At 48.3% G+C, this 22,613-nt stretch overlaps 1 protein-coding gene across 3 annotated transcripts; it reads left to right on the top strand.

Moving 5' to 3' along the window:
• Positions 1-310: 310 nt before the first annotated feature.
• ETHE1 (ETHE1 persulfide dioxygenase) lies at positions 311-21,603 on the top strand. Of its 3 annotated transcripts, none has more exons than XM_031004541.2 (7): positions 311-478; positions 916-1,060; positions 1,226-1,374; positions 17,108-17,237; positions 19,819-19,908; positions 20,632-20,748; positions 21,420-21,603. In XM_031004541.2, exons 1-7 carry the CDS (start codon positions 398-400, stop codon positions 21,470-21,472), a joined length of 765 nt encoding a protein of 254 aa, XP_030860401.1. In that variant the 5' UTR covers positions 311-397; the 3' UTR covers positions 21,473-21,603. The 3 variants fall into 3 exon arrangements, with proteins under 3 accessions (XP_030860401.1, XP_030860402.1, XP_055225578.1); XM_031004542.2 differs by having other exon boundaries at positions 363-638; XM_055369603.1 differs by lacking the exons at positions 311-478; positions 1,226-1,374 and having other exon boundaries at positions 922-1,060.
• The last annotated feature ends 1,010 nt before the right edge of the window (positions 21,604-22,613 follow it).

The following is a 22,613-nucleotide window of genomic DNA, read 5'->3' as shown; positions in this document are numbered from 1 at the left end:
GACTCTGTCTCAAAATAAAACAAAAGAAAAAGGGAAAAAAACGGCCCCGAGGCTATGAGTGTACTGGGGCCTCTCCCTGGGTTTCTACTTCTCTCCCTATCTCTGTTCCTACATGAGTATGTCTGTGTGTCTCTGAGCGTCTGTCCCTCGCACTTTGAGTGTCTCCCGGTTCTCTGTTTTTTCTGGGTCTCAGAGCGTCCAGGCATTGCACTCTGGCTTCCTCGGTCTCGCCCTCGCCCCAGTCCCGCTCGGCGGTCCCCCGCCGTCTGCCCCAGGCGTCCGTGGCCCCTTTAAGGCGTGCTCCGCCCCCGCCCCGCCCTTCCCGGGGTCAGTGCCGTAGCGCCCGGCTCCTGCAGGCGCTCGGCCTCCGCTCATTCCTGACCCCGCAGTGGGCGCGATGGCGGAGGCTGTATTGAGGGTCGCCCGGCGGCAGCTGAGCCAGCGCGGCGGGTCTGGAGCCCCCATCCTCCTGCGGCAGGTGCGGGTGGCTGGACCTAGGAGGGGACTGCTGGGCACTAGGCGGCAGCAAGGACGGAACTCCGGGGTCTCTTAATAGGGAGAGATCCGGGGGGACCCACGCCTGCATCTTGCGGAAAGCGGGGTGGAGGTTTAGGGCTGGACTCTTGGGTCCTTTAAAGGTGAGTGGTCTGGGGGCCTCTGGGCTTGGGGCCGGACCCCTGGGTCCTCTATGAAAGAACGTGCTGGGGACCCTGATTTTGGGATGTTAGAAAGTTGGAACTCTTTTGTTCTGATAGGGGAAGGTAGTGGGGCTCCGGACTCCCGACTCCCGGGGAAAGAGTGGGCTGGGGTTTCTGCTTCTGGATCTTCGGAAGAGGATAGGGTCAGTCTGGACTACTTCGCCTCCAGTGGGTGGAAGTCCGGTTCTGCGCTCTCACCTGGGTCCCCCGTTCCCAGATGTTCGAGCCCGTGAGCTGCACCTTCACGTACCTGCTGGGTGACAGAGAGTCCCGGGAGGCCGTTCTGATCGACCCAGTCCTGGAAACAGCGCCTCGGGATGCCCAGCTGATCAAGGAGCTGGGGCTGCGGCTACTGTATGCTGGTCAGTCCGGGGACCAAACTCATGGATCCCAGCGGGGCTGGGCTGCAGCGTCAGTGGAATGGGAAGCTGGGGCCCAGAACTCCTGAGTCTGAGGGAGAAGGATCTGGGCTGGGACTCCCAGGTCCTTTCTGTACCCTCCGGACCTGTCCCTCCTCTCTCTCCCAGTGAATACCCACTGCCACGCGGACCACATTACAGGCTCGGGGCTGCTCCGTTCCCTCCTCCCTGGCTGCCAGTCTGTCATCTCCCGCCTTAGTGGGGCCCAGGCTGACTTACACATTGAGGATGGAGACTCCATCCGCTTCGGGAGCTTCGTGAGTTGGGTGCTGGGTCCCCAAGAGGGTGGTGGCCTGGACTTCTTAAGGGAAGAGGGGACTGGGGGCCTGGGATCCTGAGTCCTTGGGGAGGAGGGACCTCAGGACCTGGGTTTCTGACCCCTGAGCTCATATTTCTGGGAGGGGGGCACCATAAACCCAGGTGGGGCACTGGGGCAAGAGGCTCTGGGCAGGTGGGGCACTGGCGGAACTCCTAAGTCAACAGCATTTAAGGAGTTTCCTTCCTAAAGCTTAGGGGCAGCCCTTTGGCCTGGCATGTATCTCCATAAAAGTTGATTAGGGGCTGGAATTCTGAGGGCAGGGCTGAGAAGGAAAGAGACCCAGTCATGTCTTGCGGAAACCTCCGTTTGAGGAAGGAGCATCTGGGTGCTTAGAACCCGGAGCCCAGGACTAGGATAAGGACGGTGAGGACCCTGGAGTGCAACATTTAAGGAGGCACTCGCTCTCAGGGTCCTGTAAGTGCAGGGTCCGCACCTGTGAGTGAGCGCCTCCTTAAATCTTGCACCAACAGCCTCACCCTAGTCCTAGCCCTGCCGTTGCCTCACACTGGGAAGTCTAAAGGTTCCTGCCTTCCTCACTTTCTTTGCCACAGGCACCAGCGGGTTTCCGGCCAGAATTGCAACCAGGCCGAAGGAGGGAGGGCCAGGGGAGTTGCCCTCAGAGAGAGGGAAACAGCTGGCAGGGCATTCTTCTGATCAATTGCTAAAGATGTATAATAAAGTTTGGCTGACTTTGCGGACAGAATGTCAGGTGACAGAAGACAGCCTCCAGGTTAGAGAGTTTTGCCAAATAGGGACAGTTCATTTGAGTCAGAGTGTTTAGAGGAAATGAGGGCTGTGTGTGGGAAGAGAGTTCAGCTACAATGGTTACAGAAGCTTTATTTCAAGCTTTTCTCTGGAAGCAGGCAAAAATGCATTGTACATGTATGTACATTGTACATAATAGGTGCTAACAAACATGTCTTGAAATGAACGAAGGGTTTAGCTATGGTAGATTTAGCTTCAGTGGTTTTTTTTTTTTCTTTCTTTCTTTCTTTTTTTTTTTTTTTATTTGAGACTGGGTCTCTGTCACCTAGGCTGGAGTGCAGTCAGCTTTGACCTCCCAGGCTCAGGTGATCCTCCCACCTTAGCCTCCCTGGTAGCTGGGACCACAAGCATGCACCAGCACGCCTGGCTGATTTATGTATGTTCTTGTAGAGACAGGGTTTTGTTATGTTGCCCAGGCTGGTCTTGAACTACTGGGCACAAGTGATCCTCCTACCTTGGCCTCCTAAAGTGCTAGGATTACAGGGCCTCTGAAAGTGCTGGGATTACAGGCATGAGCCACTGCACCCACCCTTTTTTTTTGTTGTTGTTTGTTTGTTTGTTTTTGAGAAAGGGTCTTGCTCTGTCACCCAGGCTGGAATGCAATGGTGGGATCATAGCTTACTGCAGCCTTGACCTTCTGGGCTCAGGTGATCCTCATGCCTCAGCCTCCTAAGTAGCTGGGACTACAAGCACCTGCCACCATACCTGGCTAATTTTTTAATTTTTTGTTGAGCTGTAATCTCACTATGTTTCCCAGGCTTAATAGCTTTATTGATATAACCCACATACCATATGATTTATCTATTTCGAGTGCACAATTCAATGACTTTTAGTATATTCAGAGTTGTACATCCATTACTACCATTAATTGGAAAATGTTTCCATTACTCCAAAAAGACACCACACCCCTTAGCCATCACCCCTATCCTTCCCTTTTCCCCCCTCAGCCTTAGGCAACTTTTTTTTTTTTTTTTTTTGAATTTGAGACAGGGTCTCACTTTGTTGCCCAAGCTAGAGTGCAGTGGTGCGATCTTGGTTTACTGCAACCTCCACCTCCCGGGTTCAAGTGATTCTCTTGTTTCAGCCTCCCAAATAGCAGGGATTACAGGTGTGAGCCACCAAGCCCAGTGAATTTTTTTGTTTTATTTATTTATTTATTTATTTGAGATGGAGTTTTGCTCTTGTTGCCCAGGCTGGAGTGCAATGGCGCTATCTCAGCTTAGCGCAACCTCAGCCTCCCGAGTAGCTGGGATTACAGGCATGCGCCACCATGCCTAGCTAATTTTGTATTTTTAGTAGAGACGGGGTTTCTCCGTATTGGTCAGGCTGGTCTCCAACTCCCTATCTCAGGTGATCCGCGCGCCCTGGCCTCCCAAAGTGTTGGGATCACAGGCATGAGCCACTGCGCCCAGGCACATTTTTATTTATTTTTTTGAGACAGAGTCTTGCTCTGTCACCCAGGCTGGAGTGCAATGGCAAGCTCTCAGTTCACTGCAGCCTCTGCCTCCTGAGTGCAAGCGATTCTGCTGTCTCAGCCTCCCAAATAGCTGGGATTCCAGGCACGTGCCACCATGTCTGGCTAATTTTTGTATTTTTAGTAGAGATAGGGTTTCACCATGTTGGCCAGGCTGGTCTCAAACTCCTGACCTCAGGTGATCTGCACACCTTGACCTCCCCAAAGTGCTGGGATTATAGGCGTGAGCCACCATGCCTGGCTTGTCTGAGATTTTGGAGATGGGGGTCCATTTTTCTCTCCTTTATTTTTCCTTCTACTTTAAAAAAATGAATTGTTAGCTTGGGTGTGGTGGCTCATGCCTGTAATTCCAGTACTTTGAGAAGCTGAGGTGGGCGGATCACTTGAGGTCAGAAGTTCGAGATCAGCCTGGCCAACATGGTGAAACCCTGTCTCTACTAAAAATACAAAAATTAAGCGGTATGGTGGTGGGGCACCTGTAATCCCAGCTACTCAGGAGGCTGAGGAGGCAGGAGGAGAATTGCTTGAATCCGGGAGGCAGAGGTTGCAGTGAGCCAAGATCGCACCACTGCACTCCAGCCTGGGTGACAGAGGGAGACTCCATCTCAACAAACAAACAAACAAACAAAACCGAGTTGTTAACATTCATGGAATGAAGTGAGTCCACATATTATACATGTGTATGAGTACTTACCCAGATCCCGATACAGAACTTGCCCATCACCCCAGAAGTCTTCCTTGCCTCACTTTCTGGCCAATGACCGCCCTCCTAAGGCACCATTCTTCTGATGCATTTAACCACAGGCCAGTTTTGCCTGTTCTGACATTATAAACAGGACTTATACAGTGTACTCTTTTGTGTCTGGCCTTTTTTCCACTCTACATGATGTTGGTTTATACTTGGAGTTCTTTCCTTCTTACTGCTATAGAGCAGCAGTTGGCCACCTTTTTCTGTGAAGGACCAGATAGTAAATATTTTCAGTTTTTACAGGTAGTAGGGTCTCTGTGACAGCTACTCAGCTCTCTTATTGTGGCATGAAAGCAGCCACAGACACTGCATAAATGAATAGGCATGGCTGTGTTCTAATAAGACTTTATTTGTGGCCTCTACATTTGGATTTCAGGCCAGGCTCATGCCTGTAATCCCAGCACTTTGGGAAGCTGAGGTGGGTAGATCACCTGAGGTCAGGAGTTCGAGACCAGCCTGACCAACATGGTGAAACCCCATCTCTACTAAAAATACAAAATAAGCTGGGCGTGGTGGGGTGTGCCTGTATTCCCAGCTACTCAGGAGGCTGAGACAGGGGAATCGCTTGAACCTCCCCCGGGAGGTGGAGGTTGCAGTGAGCCCAGATGGTGCCATTGCACTCCAGCATGAGTGACAAGAGCGAAACTCCATCTCAAAAAATAAAATAAAAAATAAAAAAATAAAATTTGGATTTCATATAGGTTTTTTTTAAATTTTTTTGAGATAGGCTCTTGTTCTATTGCCCAAGCTGGTATGCACTGGCATGAGCATAGCTCATTGCAGCCTCCAACTCCTGGGCTCAAGTGATCCTCCTACCGCAGCTTCCTGAGTAGCTGGGACTATGGGCGTGTGCCACCATGCCCAGCTAATTTTTAAACAATTTTTTGTAGAGACTGAGTCTTGCTGTGTTGCTCAGATTGGTCTCGAACTCCAGGCCTCAAGCACCCCTCCTGCCTCGGCCTCCCAAAGTGTTGGGATTACAGGTGTGAGCCCCATCTAGTTTTTACATGTTACTTTGATAGTTTTCAATGTGAAAAAAAGTTAAAATGATTCTTAGCTTACAGGCCTTACAAAAACAGATGGCAGGCCAAATTTGGTCCACTGGCCATAATTTTTGCCCTACCAAATGGGCAGGTTGTGGTGGCTCCTAGGCTCAAGCAATCCTCCTGCCTCAGCCTCCCAAAGTACAAAGTGAATTACAGGCATGAGCCACTATGCCCCATTTTCCTTCTGATTATTCAGTTTTTGGCTACCACGAATAATGCTGCTGTGAAGATTCTTCTGCTAATATCTTGGGGAACATTGTCCTGAATTCTAAGGACTGGACTTTCTGGGTCACTGAGTCGACAAATGTTTAATTTTCATAGAAACTCCCAGTTTCTTGAACTGGTTGTTCATCTTACACAAAAGGTGGGACAAATTTAAGTGGTTTCATTGTAGAATGAGTTTTCTTTCTTTTTTTTTTTTTTTTTTTAGAGACAGAGTCTCACTCTGTCACCCAGGTTGGAGTGCAGTGGCACAATCTTGGCTCACTGCAACCTCTGCCTCCCTCTGGGAGCCTCAGTTCCCTGCGCTAAAACACAGGGTTTATCACGGCACCTTCCTCTTGAGGCTGTTTCAAGGATTAGCTGGCTGCCTTCAGGGTCTCCAACCCAGAGGTTCCCCTTCTAGGTGTGAAGCCCAGAGACACCCTTGCTCATGTGCACAAAAGACAGCAGAGGTGTAGGGCAGGGGACAAAGTACACAGCAGGGGACTGTTTAATACATGATGACGCTACAAGGCAGTGGATCGCCAAAACAGGAGCAATTCTTTTTTTTTTTCTGAGACAGAGCCTCACTCTGTCGCCCAGGCTAGAGTGCAGTGGCTCAGTCTCGGCTCACTGCAACCTCCGCCTTTCGGTGATCCTTCTGCCTCAGCCTCTCCAGTAGCTGGGATTACAAGTACGCACCACCACATCTGGCTAAATTTTTTGTTTTTATTAGAGATGGGGTTTCGCCATACTGCCAGGCTGGTCGTGAGCTCCTGGCCTCAAGTGATCTGCGTGCCTCAGCCTCCCAAAATGCTGGGATTACAGGTGTGAGCCACCGCACCTGGCCCGAGTTTTCTTTTTTTAATAAACTGATTGAGAAGTGAACATCTTAGCTGCCACAGGGTGGCCGAATCAGAAAGTTAGGTTTGCTGTTAAATACGCTGGCTTAGAGAAGTACTGCTGAAAACACTGATCCCCCAGGTCCCTTAGAATCAGAGTCTGATTTAATTGTTCTGGGTGGACCCAAGGAATTGGCATGTTTAAAAAGCTCCACCACTGATTCTTATGTGGCTCAAGTGTGGGTTTCAATACTTCCTCCTTTTAAAATTGTGAAACGAGTAATTTTTCTTCCAACATTTTATTATGAAAAATTTCAAGCATAGAGAAAAGCTGAAAAAGATTTTTTTTTTTTGAGACAGGGTCTCACTTTGTCATCCAGGCTGGAGTGCAGTGGTGCAATCATAGCTCACCGCAGCCTCAACCTCCTGGCTCAAGCGATCCTCCTGCCTCAGGCTTCCAAATAGCTGGAACTACAGGTGTGCACCACCACTCCTGGCTAGTTTTTGTGTTTTTTGTAAAGACAGAGTTTTGCCACATTGCCCAGGCTGGCCTCGACCTCCTGGGCTCAGGCAATCCTCCCTCCTTGGCCTCCCAAAGTGCTGGGATTAGAGTGAGCCACTGCACCAGGCTTAAAATTTTTTTTTACAGTGTACATCTCTAACCATCCATCACTCCATCTTTTTTTCTTTTGAGATGGAGTCTCACTCTGTTGCCCAGGCTGGCGTACAGTGGCACAATCTCGGTTTACTGCAACCTCTGCCTCCTGGGTTCAAGCGATTCTCTTGCCTCAGCCTCCCGAGTAGCAGTAGCTGGGTTTACAGGCGAGTGCCACCACACCCAGCTAATTGATTTTTAAAATATTTTTAGTAGCGATGGGGTTTCACCATGTTGGCCAGGCTGGTCTCGAACTCCTGACCTCAAGTGATCCACCTGCCTTGACCTCCCAAAGTGCTAAGATTACAGGTTTGAGCTGCTGTGTCCGACCTATTCTTTTTTTTCTTTTTTTGGGTGGGGGTCTCGCTATGTTGTCCAGGCTGGTATTGAACCCTGGCTAAGGCGATCCTCCCGCCTCAGCCTCCCAAGTAGCTGGGCCTACAGACGTGCACTTGCTGTAATTGTTCTATTTTATTATTAGTTATTATTTGATTTATTAATGTGCCTAATTTATAAATTAAACTCTATCATAGGTGCGTATGTATAGGAAAAAGCATAGTGTGTAGGGTTTTGTACTATCTGCGGTTTTAGGCATCCACTCCGGGTCTTGAAATGTATCCCAGGCAGATAAGAGGGGTTTACTATAGTTTTGAGTAATGAAGGGAAAGAACTTGGGAACCAAATGGAAAAGAAGCTGAGAGCTTACTTGCCACCAGAGGGCAGTGTAGGCCGTGGGAACTCCAAGGCCAGCAAGCTGAATGCTTTACAGGATTCCTTCTGGGTTATGTTTCTTTGATGGGGGTAGTTTCAGGTTTAGCTGCTGCAGGCAACAGATGAAAGAAAAGCTCTGGGGATGTGTCACGGACATGATGCATCATGGAAGGGAAGAATGAATTTGTTGAAAGAATTTGGGGTTAGGCAGGCTGGGCTGTTGCGGAAATCACTCGACAAGTTTCAGGGACAATGAAGGCTGCTTTAGGTCAAGATGTTATATGTTCCCCACCCACAATTTCTTATTTTGAATTTTTTAAAATCTACATTGAAATAATAGTACAAAATATAACAATACACAAGCACAGGCCGGGCGCGGTGGCTCACGCCTGTAATCCTGGCACTTTGGGAAGCCGAGGTGTGCGGATCACCCGAGGTCAGGAGTTTGAGATCAGCCTGGCCAACATGATGAAACCCCGTCCCTACTAAAAATACAAAAATTAACCGGGCATGGTGGCACGGTCCTGTAATCCCAGCTACTCAGGAGGCTGAAGCATGAGAATCACTTGAACACCCAGGAGGTAGAGGTTGCAGTGAGACGAGATCGCGCCACTGCACTCCAGCCTGGGCCACAGAGCAAGACTGTCTCAAAAAAAAAAAAAAAAAAAAAAAAAAAAGAATACAGAAGCACAAATTTCATCAGCCATCAGAGTAATTATGTCACTATAGGTCATGAAACTTTTAGAACCGCGCCCCTCTCCCCCAAATGTTTTTGGGGAATGCGAGTGAAAATGGGCAAAAAGTCCAAAAATAGTTTTGATTTTGCAGACTGTCAGGGTTCTCTAGGCTATACTTTGAGACTTACTCTTTTACAAAACCTTTGTCACGTCTAACAAAATATGCAGTAACTTTTTTTTTTTTTTTTTTTTTGAGACAAGAGTCTCGCTCTGTCGCCCAGGCTGGAGTGCAGTGGTGCGATCTCGGCTCACTGCAAGCTCCGCTTCCCGGGTTCATGCCATTCTCCTGCCTCAGCCTCCCGAGTAGCTGGGACTACAGATGCCCACCACCACGCCCAGCTAATTTTTTTTTTTGTATTTTTAGTAGAGACGGGGTTTCACCATGTTAGCCAGGATGGTCTCGATCTCCTGACCTCGTGATCCGCCCGACTCGGCCTCCCAAAGTACTGGGATTACAGGCGTGAGCCACCACGCCCGGCCAATATGCAGTAACTTTATATCATCATTAAATATTCAGCTGTGTTCAGATGTCTCCAATTACCCTAGGAATAATTTTTACAGCTTTTTTTTTTTCTTTTTTCTTTCTTTTTTTGGTAAAGATAGGATCTCACCATGTTGCCCAGGCTGGTCTCAGTCTCCTGGGCTCAAATGATCCTCCCCTCTCGGTGACTCAAAGTGCTGTAATTATAGGTGTGAGCCACGGTGCCCAGCCTACGGCTGTTTTTAGGAACCAGGATACAATTGAGCTTGCTGTTTGGCCATTATGTCTATTTAGTCTCTTTTGTGTGTGTGTATGTGTTTTCTTTTTCCTTCTTTTCTTTTTGTTTTGTTTTCTTTTTTATTATTTATTTATTATTTTTTATTTATCAAAAATCTTTTTGGATCTAGAACAGTTTCATATCCTTTTGCCCCAGGATATTGACTTTTTTTTTTTGAGACAGAGTCTCGCTCTGTCACCCAAGCTGAGGATATTGACTTTTGTTTTTTGTTTTTTTTTTGAGACGAAGTGTTGCTCTGTCACTCAGGCTGGAATGCAGTGGCATGATCTCTGCTCACTGTAACCTCTGCCTCCCAAGTTCAAGCAATTCTACTGCCTCAGCCTCCCCAGTAGCTGGGACTATAGGCATGTGCCACCACGCTTGGCATGCTTGGCTAATTTTTTTTTTTTTTTTTTTTGAGGCGGAGTCTCACTCTGTCACCCAGGCTGGAGTGCAGTGGCGTGATCTCAGCTCACTGCGGCCTCCGCTTCCTGGGTTCAAGCAATTCTCCTGCCTCAGCCTCCCGAGTAGCTGGGATTACAGACATCACCACCACGCCTGACTAATATTTGTATTTTTAGTGGAGACGGGGTTTCACCATGTTGGCCAGGCTGATCTTGAACTCCTGACCTCAGGTCATCCACCTGCCTTGGCCTCCCAAAGTGTCGCGATTAGGCGAGCCACCGTGCCCGGCTTCGGCTAATTTTTGTATTTTTAGTATGGATGGGGTTTCACCATGTTCACCAGTCTGGTCTCAAATTCCTGACCTCAAGTAATCTACCTGCCTCGGCCTCCCAAAGTGCTAGGATTACAGGCATCAGCCACTGTGCTTGGCCCTCCAGGGTATTGACTTTTGAAGCTTCCTGACATGCTGTCTTCTAAAATATTCCACATTTTGGACGTGTTTGACTGTTTCCTCATGGTGTGTCATTTAATTTGTCTTATTAAAACTTTTCTTTCCTATGAACTGAAGTAGATTGTAGATATTTTTGTATTAGTTAATAATAATAAGGCCAGGCGCGGTGGTTCACGCCTATAATCCCAGCACTTTAGGAGGCCGAGGTGGGCGGATCATGAGGTCAGGAGATGGAGACCATCCTGACTAACACGGTGAAACCCCGTCTCTACTGAAAAATACAAAAAAAATTAGCTGGGTGTGATGGCGGGCGCCTGTAGTCCCAGCTACTCGGGAGGCTGAGCCAGGAGAATGGCATGAACCCAGGAGGCGGAGCTTGCAGTGAGCCGAGTTCACGCCGCTGCACTCCAACCTGGGCGACAGAGCGAGATTCCGTCTCAAATAATAATAATAATAATAATAATAATAATAATAATAATAATAATAGGCTAGGCACAGTGGTTCATGCCTGTAATCCCAGGACTTTGGGAGGCTGAGGTGGGAGAATAGTTTGAGCCCAGGTATTTGAGACCAGCCTGGGCAACACTGCAAGACCCTGTCTCTGCAAAAAATTAAAAACAAATTAGCCAGGCGTGGTGGTGCGCATATAGTCCCGGCTACTGGAAAGGCTGGTGTGGGAGGATCGCTTGAGCTTGGGAGTTCCAGGCAGCAGTGAGATGTGATTGCGCCACTGTACTCCAGCCTGGGTACACTGTGAGGCCCTGTCTTTAAAAAAATGCATTTTATACATTTATATGTTTTTTTCCAAGATGGAGCCTCACTGTGTCGCCCAGGCTGTAGTACAGTGGTGCGATGTTGGCTCACTGCAACTTCTGCCTCCCGGGTTCACGCGATTCTCTTGCCTCAGCCTCCTGAATAGCTGGGATTACAGGTGCACATCACAACACCCAGCTAATTTTTATGTTTTTAGTAGAGACGGTGTTTCACTATGTTGGCCAGACTGGTCTCGAACTCCTGACCTTGTGATCCGCCTGCCGCAGCCTCCCAAAGTGCTGGGATTACAGGCGTGAGCCACCGTGCCTGGCCGCATTTAATACATTTAACCTACTGAACATTATAGGTTAGCCTACTTTACCTTAAAGTGCTCAGAACATTTACATTAGCCTACAGTTGGGCAAACTCATCTAACACAAAGCCTTGTATTTTATACAAGAGTGTTGAATATCTCATGTAATTTATTGAATACTGAATTGAAAGTGAAAAACAGAATGGCTGTATGGGTGCATGGAATATGATTTCTATTGAAAGTGTATCACTTTTGGCTTGGTGCAGTGGCTCATGCCTGTAATCCCAGCACACTGAGAGGCTGAGATGGGAGGATTGCTTGAGGCCAGGAGTTCAAGACCAGGCTGGTCAACATAGTGAGAGCCCATCTTTACTGAAGAAAAAAAAAGACAAATGAAGAAAAGAAATAAAATGTATCACTTTCACATTATTGTAAAGTCAAAAAATTGTTAGTCATCGGGCACATCACACCTGTAATCCCAACACTTTGGGAGGCTAGTGTGGGCAGATTGCTTGATGCCAGGAGTTCAAGACCAGCCTGGTCAACATGATGAAACCTCGTCTCTACTAAATAACAGTACAAAAATTAGCTAGACACAGTGATGCGTGCCTGTTATCCCAGCTACTCAGAAGGCTGAGACACAAGAATCACTTCAACCCAGGAGGCCGAGGTTGCAGTGAGCCGAGATCATGCCACTGCACTCTGCAGCCTGGGCGACAGAGAGAGACTCTATCTCAGAAAAAAAAAAAAAAAGAAAGAAAGAAAAAAAAGCCAGGCATGGTGGCTGACTCACACCTGTAATCCCAGCATTTTGGGAGGATGAGGCAGGCGGATCATTTGAGGTCAGGAGTTTGATACCAGCCTGGCCAATGTGGTGAAACCCCATCTCTACTAAAAAGACAAAAATTAGCCAGGTGTGATGGTGGGTGCCTGTAATCCCAGCTACTCAGGAGGCTGAGGCAGGAGAATCGCTTGAACCCGGGAGGCAGAGGTTGCAGTGAGCCGAGATCGCACCACTGCACTCCAGCCTGGGTGACAGAGTGAGACTCTGGTTAAAAAAAAAAAAAATCATAAGTCAGACCATCTTAAGTCAAGGACCACATGTATACGAAGGGTTGAGCCACAGGGTATGTGTAGATTTAGCTTTAGTAGAAACTGCCCAGTAATTTTGATTTGTAGATGATCTTTATATATTCCGGATCCAAGAACTTTGTTGGATCCAGTACAACTCCTTTACCTGTGGTTTCACTTTCTGTGGTTTTAGTTATCTGTGGTCAACCACAGCCTGAAGATATTCAATGGAAAATTCCAGAGATAAACAATTAGTAAGTTTTAAATTGTACATCATTCTGAGTAGCATGATAAAATCTCACACCATCCCACTCAGGACATGAATTATCCCTACGTCCAGTGTATCTGTGCTGTATAGGAGTATGTTTCCTGTTCGTTAATCACTTAGTAGCCTTCTTGGTTATCAGATTTAAAAAAACATAGTATTGGCCGGTCACGGTGGCTCACGCCTGTAATCCCAGCACTTTGGGAGCCTGAGGCAGGTGAATCACCTGAGGTCAGGAGCTTGAGACCAGCCTGACCAACATGGTGAAACCCTGTCTCTACTAAAAAAATACAAAAATTATCTGGGCATGGTGGTGGGCACCTGTAACCCTAGCTACTTGAGAGGCTGAGGCAGGAGAATCACTTGAACCCAGGAGGGGGAGGTTGCAGTGAGCCAGGATCATGCCATTGCACTCCAGCCTGGGTGACAGAGCCAGACTCCGTCCAAAACAAAACAAAACAAAACAAAACAAAACAAAACAAAACAGTATTTATAGGGTTTGTACTATCTGAGGTTTCAGATATCCACTGGGTTCTTGGAGGTATCCCCTGCAGATAAGGAAGGACTACTGTTTATGTTTGTAAATATCATTTTCCACTCTGAGGGCTACCTTTTCACTGTCTTTTTTTTTTTTTTTTTTTAAGGCGGAGTTTTGCTATTGTCATCCAGGCTGGAGTGCAGTGGTGCAATCTTGGCTCACTGCAACCTCTGCCTTCTGGGTTAAAGCAATTCTCCTGCCTCATCCTCCCAAGTAGCTGGGATTACAAGCACGTGCCACCATGCCTGGCTAATTTTTGTATTTTTAGTAGAGATGGGGTTTCACCACATTGGCCGGGGTGGTCTCGAACTCCTGACCTCAGGTGATTTGCCCGCCTCGGCCTCCCAAAGTGCTGGGATTACAGGTATGAGCCACAGCGCCCAGCCACCACTGCCTATTTTTTATTTTTAAAAGTGTAAAACATTGAATTTTATTTCAACGGTATTGCTTTTGATGACTGTTGGGTATTCCATTTTTATATTAGTGTGCTTACCTTTTTAAAATTGGTTTGCAAGATCTGTTTGTATATTAAGTATATTGACCACTGTGTGGTATGTATATGTTACAAATATATTTTCCCAGCATATTGGTTCTCTTTAGATTTTGTTTATGGTGTTGCTGCCATTCAGAACCTTCTGACTGATCTTTTCCTTAATGATTTATCACTTTAGGTATCACATTTGAATATCCCTTCTGTATTAGTCTGTTCTCATGCTGCTAATAAAGACATACCTGAAGGCTGGGTGTGGTGGCTCACGCCTGTAATCCCAGCACTTTGGGAGGCCAAGGCAGGCAGATCACGTGGTCAGGAGTTTGAGACCAGCCTGACCAACATGGTGAATCCCCGTCTCTACTAAAAATATAAAAATTAGCCAGGTGTGGTGGTACATGCCTGTAATCCCAGCTACTCAGGAGGCTGAGGCAGGAGAATTGCTTGAACTGGGGAGGCAGAGGTTGCAGTGAGCCGAGATTGCACCACTGCACTGCAACCTGGGTGACAGAGCAAGACTCTGTCTCAAAAAAAAAAAAAAAAAAAAAGAAAGAAAAAAGACATACCCAAGACTGGGTCATTTATAAAGAAAAAGGGGTTTAGTGGGCTCACAGTTCCACCTGGCTTGGGAGGCCTCCCAATCATGGTGGAAGGCAAAACAGGAGTGAAGGCATGGCTTACATGGCGACAGGCAAGAAAGCATGTGCAGGGGAACTGCCGTTTGTAAGATCATCAGATCTGTTGAGACTTATTCACTATCACGAGAATAGCATGGGAAAAACCCACCCCCATGATTCAATTACCTCCCACCAGGTCCCTCCCACAACCCATGGGGATTATGGGAGCTATAATTCAAGATGAGATTTGGATGGGGACACAGCCAAACCATATCATTCCACTTTGGTCACTCCCAAATCTCATGTCCTCACATTTCAAAACCAATCATACCTTCCCAACAGTCCCCCAAAGTCTCAACTCATTTCACCATTAACTCAAAAGTCCACAGTCCAAAGTATCATCTGAGGCCGGGCATGGTGGCTCACACCTGTTATCCCAGCACTTTGGGAGGCCAAGGCAGGCAGATCAGCTGAGGTCAGGAGTTCAAGACCAGCTTCGCCAAAATAGTAAAACCCTGTCTATACTAAAAATACAAAAATTAGCCAGGCATGGTGGCACATGCCTGTAGTCTCAACTACTCGGGAGGCTGAGGCACAAGAATTGGTTGAATCTTGGAAGCAGAGGTTGCAGTGAGCCAAGATTGCACCACTCCACCCCAGCCTGGGTGACAGAGTGAGATTCTGTCTCCAAAAAAAAAAAAAAAATCAACAACAAAATAAAGTCTCATCTGAGACAAGGCAAGTCCCTCCCACCTATGGGCCTGTAAAATCAAAAGCAAGTTTAGTTATTTCATAGATACAGTGGGATCCAGGGATTGGGTAAATACATCCATTCCAAATGGAAGAAATTGGCCAAAATGAAGGGGCTGCAGGCTCCGTGCAAGTCCTAAATCCAGTGGGGCAGTCAAATCTTAAAGCTCCAAAAAGATCTTTTACTCCATGTCTCAAATCCAGGTCATGCTGATGCAAGAGGTGGGTTCCCATGGTCTTGGGCAGCTCTGCCCCTCTGGCTTTGTAGGGTACAGCCCCCGTCCTGGCTGCTTTCACGGGCTGGTGTGGAGTATCTGTGGCTTTTCCAGGCACATGGTGCAAGCTCTCGGTGGATCTAACACTCTGGGTTCTGGAGGGTGATGGCCCTCTTCTCACAGCTCCACTAGGGGCAGTGCCCCAGTGGGAACTCTCTGTGGGGGCTCCCACTCCACATTTCCCTTCTGCACTGTCCTAGCAGAGGTTCCCTATGAAGGCTTCACCCCTGCAGCACACCTCTGCCTGGACATCCAGGCATTTCCATACAGCCTCTCAAATCTAGCTGGAGGCTCCCAAACCTCTGTTCTTGACTTCTGTTCACCAGCAGGCCCAGCATCACGTGTAAGCCACCAAGGCTTGGGGCTTGCACCCTCTGAAGCAATGGCCTGAGCTGTACTTGGCCCCTTTTAGCCCCGACTGGGATGCAGGGCACCAAGTCCTGAGACTGCACAAAACAGCAAGGCCATGGGCCCTGCCCATGAAACCATTTTTTCTCCTAGTCCTTTGGACCTGTGTTGGGAGAGGCTGCTGTGAAAACCTCTGACATGCCCTGGAGACATTTTTCCCATTGTCTTGGTGATTAACACTTGGCTCCTCGTTACTTATACAAATTTCTGCAGCAGGCTTGAATTTTTCCTCAGAAAATGGGTTTTTCTTTTCTATCACATTGTCAGCCTGCAAATTTTCCAAACATTTATGCTCTGTTTCCCTTTTAAACATAGGTTCCAATTCCAAACCATATCCTTGTGAATACATAAAACTGAAGTGAATGCTTTTAACAGCACTCAAGTCACCTCTTGAATGCTTTCCTGCTGAGAAATTTCTTCTACTAGGTACCCTAAATCATCTCTCTCAAGTTCACAGTTCCACAGATCTCTAGGGCAGGGGCAAAATGCTGCCAGTCTCTTTGCTAACACATAACAAAAGTGACCTTTACCCCAGTTCCCAAAAAGTTCCTCATCTCCATGTAAGACCATGTCAGCCTGGACTTCATTGTTCATATCACTCTCAGCGTATTGGTCAAAGCCATTCAACAAGTCTCTAGGAAGTTCCAAACTTTCCCACATTTTTCTGTCTTCTTCTGAGCCTTCCAAACTGTTCAAACCTCTGCTTGTTACCCAGTTCCAAAGTCACATTTTCACATCTCCTTATAGCAGCACCCCACTTTACTGGTACCAATTTACTGTATTAGTCTTTTCTCATGCTGCTAATAAAGACATCCCTAAGACTGGGTCATTTATAAAGAAAAAGAGGTTTAATGGACTCATAGTTCCACATGGCTGGGGAGGCCTCACAATCATGGTGGAAGGCGAAGGAGGAGCAAAGAACTGTCTTACATGGCGGCAGGCAAGAGAGAGTGTGCAGGGGAACTGCCCTTTATAAAACCATCAGATCTCGTGAGACTTATTCATCATCACGAGACAGCATGGGAAAAACCTGCCCCCATTATTCAATTACCTCCTGCCTGGTCCCTCCCATGACATATGAGGATTATGGGAGCTACAATTCAACATGAGATTTGGGTGGGGACACAGCCAAACCATATCACCTTCCTAACCAGAGGTCAGATATTATTTGTATTTTTGTTGTTGTGTGTCACAGCTTTGTGGTTTTACTTTTCATGCATTTAAATCTTTAATCCACTTGGAGTTTACTCTGATAATATAAGATTACAGCCTGGGAATCTACATTTTTTACCAAAATGTTTATCTAGATAAGACCCTGGGGTAGGGTGGGGCTTTGGGGGCCAGTTTCATCTAGAAGGCTTCTTGGTGACTATCTCTGTACTCTTCCACCCCTGCCAGGCATTGGAGACCAGGGCCAGCCCTGGCCACACCCCAGGCTGTGTCACCTTCGTCCTGAATGACCACAGCATGGCCTTCACTGGAGATGCCCTGTTGATCCGTGGGTGTGGGCGGACAGACTTCCAGCAAGGTGACCAGCTCCTTTATCCAGCCCAAGATCTTCATATAGTTACGTGTGTGTCAAGTGTTGAACTATCTGTTACAAGAATGAATGGATGGACATTAGACTTTTAGGGGGCTTCAGTATTAAATTCAAGGAGTTTACCTGCTAGAACAGTGGTCCCCAACCTTTTTGGCACCAGGGACCGGTTTCGTGTAAGACAATTTTTCCATGGACCATGGCAGGGCATAGTTTTGGGGATTCAAATGCATTACATTTATTGTGCACTTTATTATTACATTGCAATAGATAATGAAATAATTATGTAACTCACCATCATGTAGAATCAGTGGGAGCCCTGAGCTTGTTTTCCTGCAACTAGATGGTCCCATCTGGGAGAGACGGAAGATAGTGACAAATCATCAGGCATTAGATTCTCATAAGGAGAACGCAACCTAGATCCCTCGCATGTGCAGTTCGCAATAGAGTTTGTGCTCCTATGAGAATCTAATGCTGCTGTGGATCTGACAGGAGGCAGAGCTCAGGTGGTAACGGGAGTGATGGGGAGTGGCTGTAACTACAGATGAAGCTTTGCTCACTCACCCACCGCTCACCACCTTCTGCACAGCCCAGTTCCTAACAGACCACGGACCGGTACCCAGGGTTAAGGACCCCCATGCTAGAGTATGGGAAGAGTTAGATTCAGGGGCTTCGCTGTTGGGGGACAGTTAGATTCAGGGGTGTGTTAGTTACCTATTTGAGCCCAGCTTGGGCAACATAGTGAGACTCCCTCTCTAAGAAACAAATATAGCTAAAAAAAAAAAAAACAAAGGGCTGGGCATGGTGGCTCACGCCTATAATCCCAGCACTTTGAGAGGCCAAGGCAGGTGGATCATGAGGTCAGGAGTTCAAGACCAGCCTGGCCAAGATGGTGAAACCCTGTCTCTACTAAAAATACAAAAATTAGCTGGCCATGGTGGTGGGTGCCTGTAGTCCCAGCTACTCGGGAGGCTGAGGCAGAGATTTACTTGAACCCAGGAGGCGGAGGTTGCAGTGAGCCAAGATTGCGCCACTGCACTCCAGCCTGGGTGACAGAGTGAGACTTCATCTCAAAAAAAAAAAAAAAAAAAAAAGATAAAAGAAGTTGTTAAAGCCAGCGGTTTAATTGCCAGGGAGCAATGAATGATCCATTTGGAGTCTAGCTGCTAGGGGCAGTTAGATTTAGGAGCTTCCCTGTAGAAAGCGAGTATAGTTTCAGAATCTCAGGGTTGGGCCATCCTTTGAGCATGTGTGTGAATGTGGGGTTAACACTAGGCCTGGAATTTAGCTGCCTTGTGGGGAGAGGTGAGGCTGGATGAGAGGGAAAGACAGAAGCCATGATGAGATGGCCGTGGAAGCCACATCCCCAGGCCTCTTCCTCCCTCTTCCCTCTCTCCTTATCTCTGCATCTCAGTCTCTGTCTTTTTCTCTCCAAGGCTCCCAATCTCCCATTTATCCATTCACAGTACAGTCAGGAAGCTGAAGGATTTAGGCTGAAATGCAAGGTGGAATAGAGGTTTGCCCCCTACTTAGGACTCAGAGCTGCTTGTGGGGACCATGGCTTCACACTCTCCTCCTGGGCCTCATGTCCTCATGTCTGCAGTTTCTTTCTTCTTCTTCTTCTTTTTTTTTTTTTTTTTTTGAGACGGAGTCTCGCTCTGTCGCCCAGGCTGGAGTGCAGTGGTGCAATCTTGGCTCACTGCAAGCTCTGCCTCCTGGGTTCACGCCATTCTCCTGCCTCAGCCTCCCGAATAGCTGGGACTACAGGCGCCCGCCATCACGCCAGGCTAATTTTTTTGTATTTTTAGTAGAGACAGTGTTTTACCATGTTAGCCAGGATGGTCTCGATCTCCTGACTTTGTGATTCACCCACCTCGGCCTCCCAAAGTGCTGGGATTACAGGCGTGAGCCACCGCGCCCAGCCTTTTTTTTTTTTTCTTGAGACAGAGCTGCGCTCTATCTCCCAGGCTGGAGGGCAGTGGTGTGATCTTGGCTCACTGCAACCTCCGCCTCCTGGGTTCAAGCAATTCTCCTGCCTCAGCCTCCCGAATAGCTGGGATTACAGGCATGGGTCACCATGCCTGGCTAATTTTTGTATTTTTAGTAGAGACAGGGTTTTGTCATGTTGGCCAGGCTGGTCTCGAACTCCTGACCTCAGGTAGTCCACCCACCTCAGCCTCCCAAAGTGCTAGGATTACAGGCATGAGTCACTGCACCTGGCTTTGTCTTCAGTTTCTTACCTTCTAGTCCACCTTCCTTGTTCAGAACCCTTACTTGACATCCCCTGGGTGACAGCCAAGGTCACAAATGACACTCTTTGGTGCTTCATGGTGTCATTCCAACCCTATTTACAGCCATGCTGAATTTCTTGACATTCCTCAATTCTTTGTATATGCTGTTCCATCTGCCTAGAATGCCTTTCCCTGTTCTCTACTTAGACAAAGGGATATTGGCAGGACATGAAGGAGAGGGTTTAGCTATAGTGATTTTATCCTCCTACCCTTTTCTTGAAGGAAGGGGTTAGAGTCTTCTGTCCTGTTGATCCACTGACCTCTGATCTTTCCTTCCCCAGGCTGTGCCAAGACCTTGTACCACTCGGTCCATGAAAAGATCTTCACACTTCCAGGAGACTGTCTGATCTACCCTGCTCATGATTACCATGGTGAGGGCTTCCTGGAAGAGGTGTGGGGCGTACATAACTTTGAAAGCGGAGTGTAAATCTCTGTAATCCTTGTAGGGCATGAAGACGACCAGTCTCAGAAATTTCTCTGGCCAAAAAAAATTAAGTGTTTGAGGCTGGGCAAGGGGGCTCACACTTGTAATCCTAGCACTTTGGGAGGCCAAGGCAGGAGGCTCATTTGAGCCCAGGAGTGAGTTCGAGACCAGCTGGAGTAACATGACAAAACCCTGCCTCTACAAAATACAAGAAATTAGCCAGGCATGGTGGCATGCTGCCAGCTACTTGGGAGGCTGTGGTAGGAGGATTGCTTGAGCCTGGGAGGTTGAGGCTGCAGTGAGCTATGATTGTACCACTATATTCCAGCCTGGGTGACATAGCAAGCCCCTGTCTCAAAAAAAAAAAAAAAAAGATAAAGTGCTTGAGCCTGCTGTGTGTGGATGTAGAAACTATGTGACTGCCAGATGCCTAGAATTCTGCAGGGCATGGGTTTTCCTGGGCCTTACTTGTGGAGCTTAGGGAACTGGGGGAAAACTAAATTTCCCATAGTGTCCATGGAGGAGGGAAAGCAATTTTAGGAATATTCTGGGAAGAGCCCCTGCCAGAGGCCCCTGCCAGAGAGGCACCCAAGGCCTCCTGGGGAATGTAGTTCTGAGAGGCCTGAGGCACTGGACTCGTTGACTTTCCTGCCCCTCCCTTGACCCCTAGGGTTCACAGTGTCCACCGTGGAGGAGGAGAGGACTCTGAACCCTCGGCTCACCCTCAGCTGTGAGGAGTTTGTCAAAATCATGGGCAACCTGAACTTGCCTAAACCTCAGCAGATAGGTGAGCAGCTGGGGGCCTGGACTCCTGGGTCTGAGAGAGGAGAGGCTGGGGGCATGGACTCCTGGGTCTAAGGGAGGAGGGGCTGGGGGACTGGACTCCTGGGTCTGAGGCAGTAGGGGCTGGGGGCCTGGACTCCTGGCTCTGAGGGAATAGGGGCTGGGCTGGGGGCCTGGGCTCCTGGCTCTGAGGGAATAGGGGCTGGGCTGGGGGCCTGGGCTCCTGAGTCTGAGGGAGGAGGGGCTGGGGGCCTGGGGTCCTGGGTCTGAGGGAGGAGGGACTGGGGACCTGGGCTCCTGGGTCTGAGGGAGGAGGGACTGGGGGAGGAGGAGCTGGGGGCCTGGACTCCTGGGTCTGAGGGAGGAGGGACTGGGGACCTGGGCTCCTGGGTCTGAGGGAGGAGGGGCTGGGGGTCTGAACTCCTGAGTCTGAGGGAGGAGGGGCTGGGGGCCTGGACTCCTGGATCTGAGGGAGGAGGGACTGGGGACCTGGGCTCCTGGGTCTGAGGGAGGAGGGACTGGGGACCTGGACTCCTGGGTCTGAGGGAAGGAGTGGGCTCAGGACCAAAACTCTAGTTTCCTGAAGAGGAAAGGTTCCTAGGATTTCTGGGTCTCCAGTGGGGCCTGGAACTCTACCTAGGCCCCTTAGTTTTAACCTTGATTTCTTCCTTTCAGACTTTGCTGTTCCAGCCAACATGCGCTGTGGGGTGCAGACACCCACTGCCTGATCTCACTTCTGTCAGATGCTCCCATCCGCTATTAATGCACTAGGTGGGAGGAGAGGGGGGCAATGACACTGCACCTCTCCTTTCCCACCGCATTCCCTGGAGCTCCCTAAATAAAACTTTTTTTAACGTGAGTCTGACTTCTACCTATTTTCTGGGGGAACCAGTTGGGTTTCTGGGCCAAAAGGGGTGGAGTTCTGGTCCTATGGAGAGGCCAGGGAGCCTGCAAGATTTGTTTTCTTTTTCTTTTCTTTTTTTTTTTTTTTTGAGATGGAGTCTCCCTCCATTGCCCAGGCTGGAGTGCAGTGGCACGATCTCGGCTCATTGCAACCTCTGCCTCCTGGGTTCAAGCGATTCTCCTGCATCAGCTTCCCAAGTAGCTGGGACTACAGGCGCGTGCCACCATGCCCGGCTAATTTTTTCATATTTTTAGTAGAGACAGGGTTTGACCGTGTTAGCCAATATGATCTTGATCTCCTGACCTCGTGATCCACCAGCCTCGGCCTCCCAAAGTGCTGGGATTACAGGCGTGAGCCACCGCGCCCAGCCCGGGAGCCTACAAGATTTCTAACTCACAAGATCAAAAACAAACACAGCTATCTGGGGCAGGTCTTCTCGTCACCTTGGATTAGAACACTGGCTTGCTTTTGAGCCACTTCCCACTTAGCCCTGGGGTAAGTTACTTCACTTCTCTAGGCCTCAGTTTTCTTATCTCTAAAATGGAAGGAATAATAATGGGGTGTTGTGATGCTCTGATGAGTCAATGTGTGTGAGTGCCTGGCACATGGCCTATCAGTGTTCACCATTAAAGTTACTATCATTTAGAATGATCTTTTGGGTACTTCCTGGCTTGTAGTGACAGTATATGCAATGGTTAAGAACATGGACTTTTGAGAGAATGAAGCCTGCATTTTACCACTTACAACGTGTGTAGATGTTGGCTACATTTTTTTTTTTTTCTGAGATGGGGTCTTACTCTGTCGCCCAGGCTGGAGTGCAGTGGCACATTCAAGACTCACTGCAGCCTCGACCTCCTGGGCTCAAGAGATCCTCCTGCCTCAGCCTCTGGAGTAGCTGAGATGACAGGTGTGTGCCACCACGCCTGGCATAATTTTTGTATTTTTAGTAGAGATGGGGTTTCTCC

The sequence above is a fragment of the Gorilla gorilla genome, chromosome 20 (genome assembly GCF_029281585.2).
Source record: "Gorilla gorilla gorilla isolate KB3781 chromosome 20, NHGRI_mGorGor1-v2.1_pri, whole genome shotgun sequence".
Classification (NCBI taxonomy): domain Eukaryota; kingdom Metazoa; phylum Chordata; class Mammalia; order Primates; family Hominidae; genus Gorilla; species Gorilla gorilla.
This window is presented reverse-complemented; position numbering and strand designations above follow the sequence as displayed.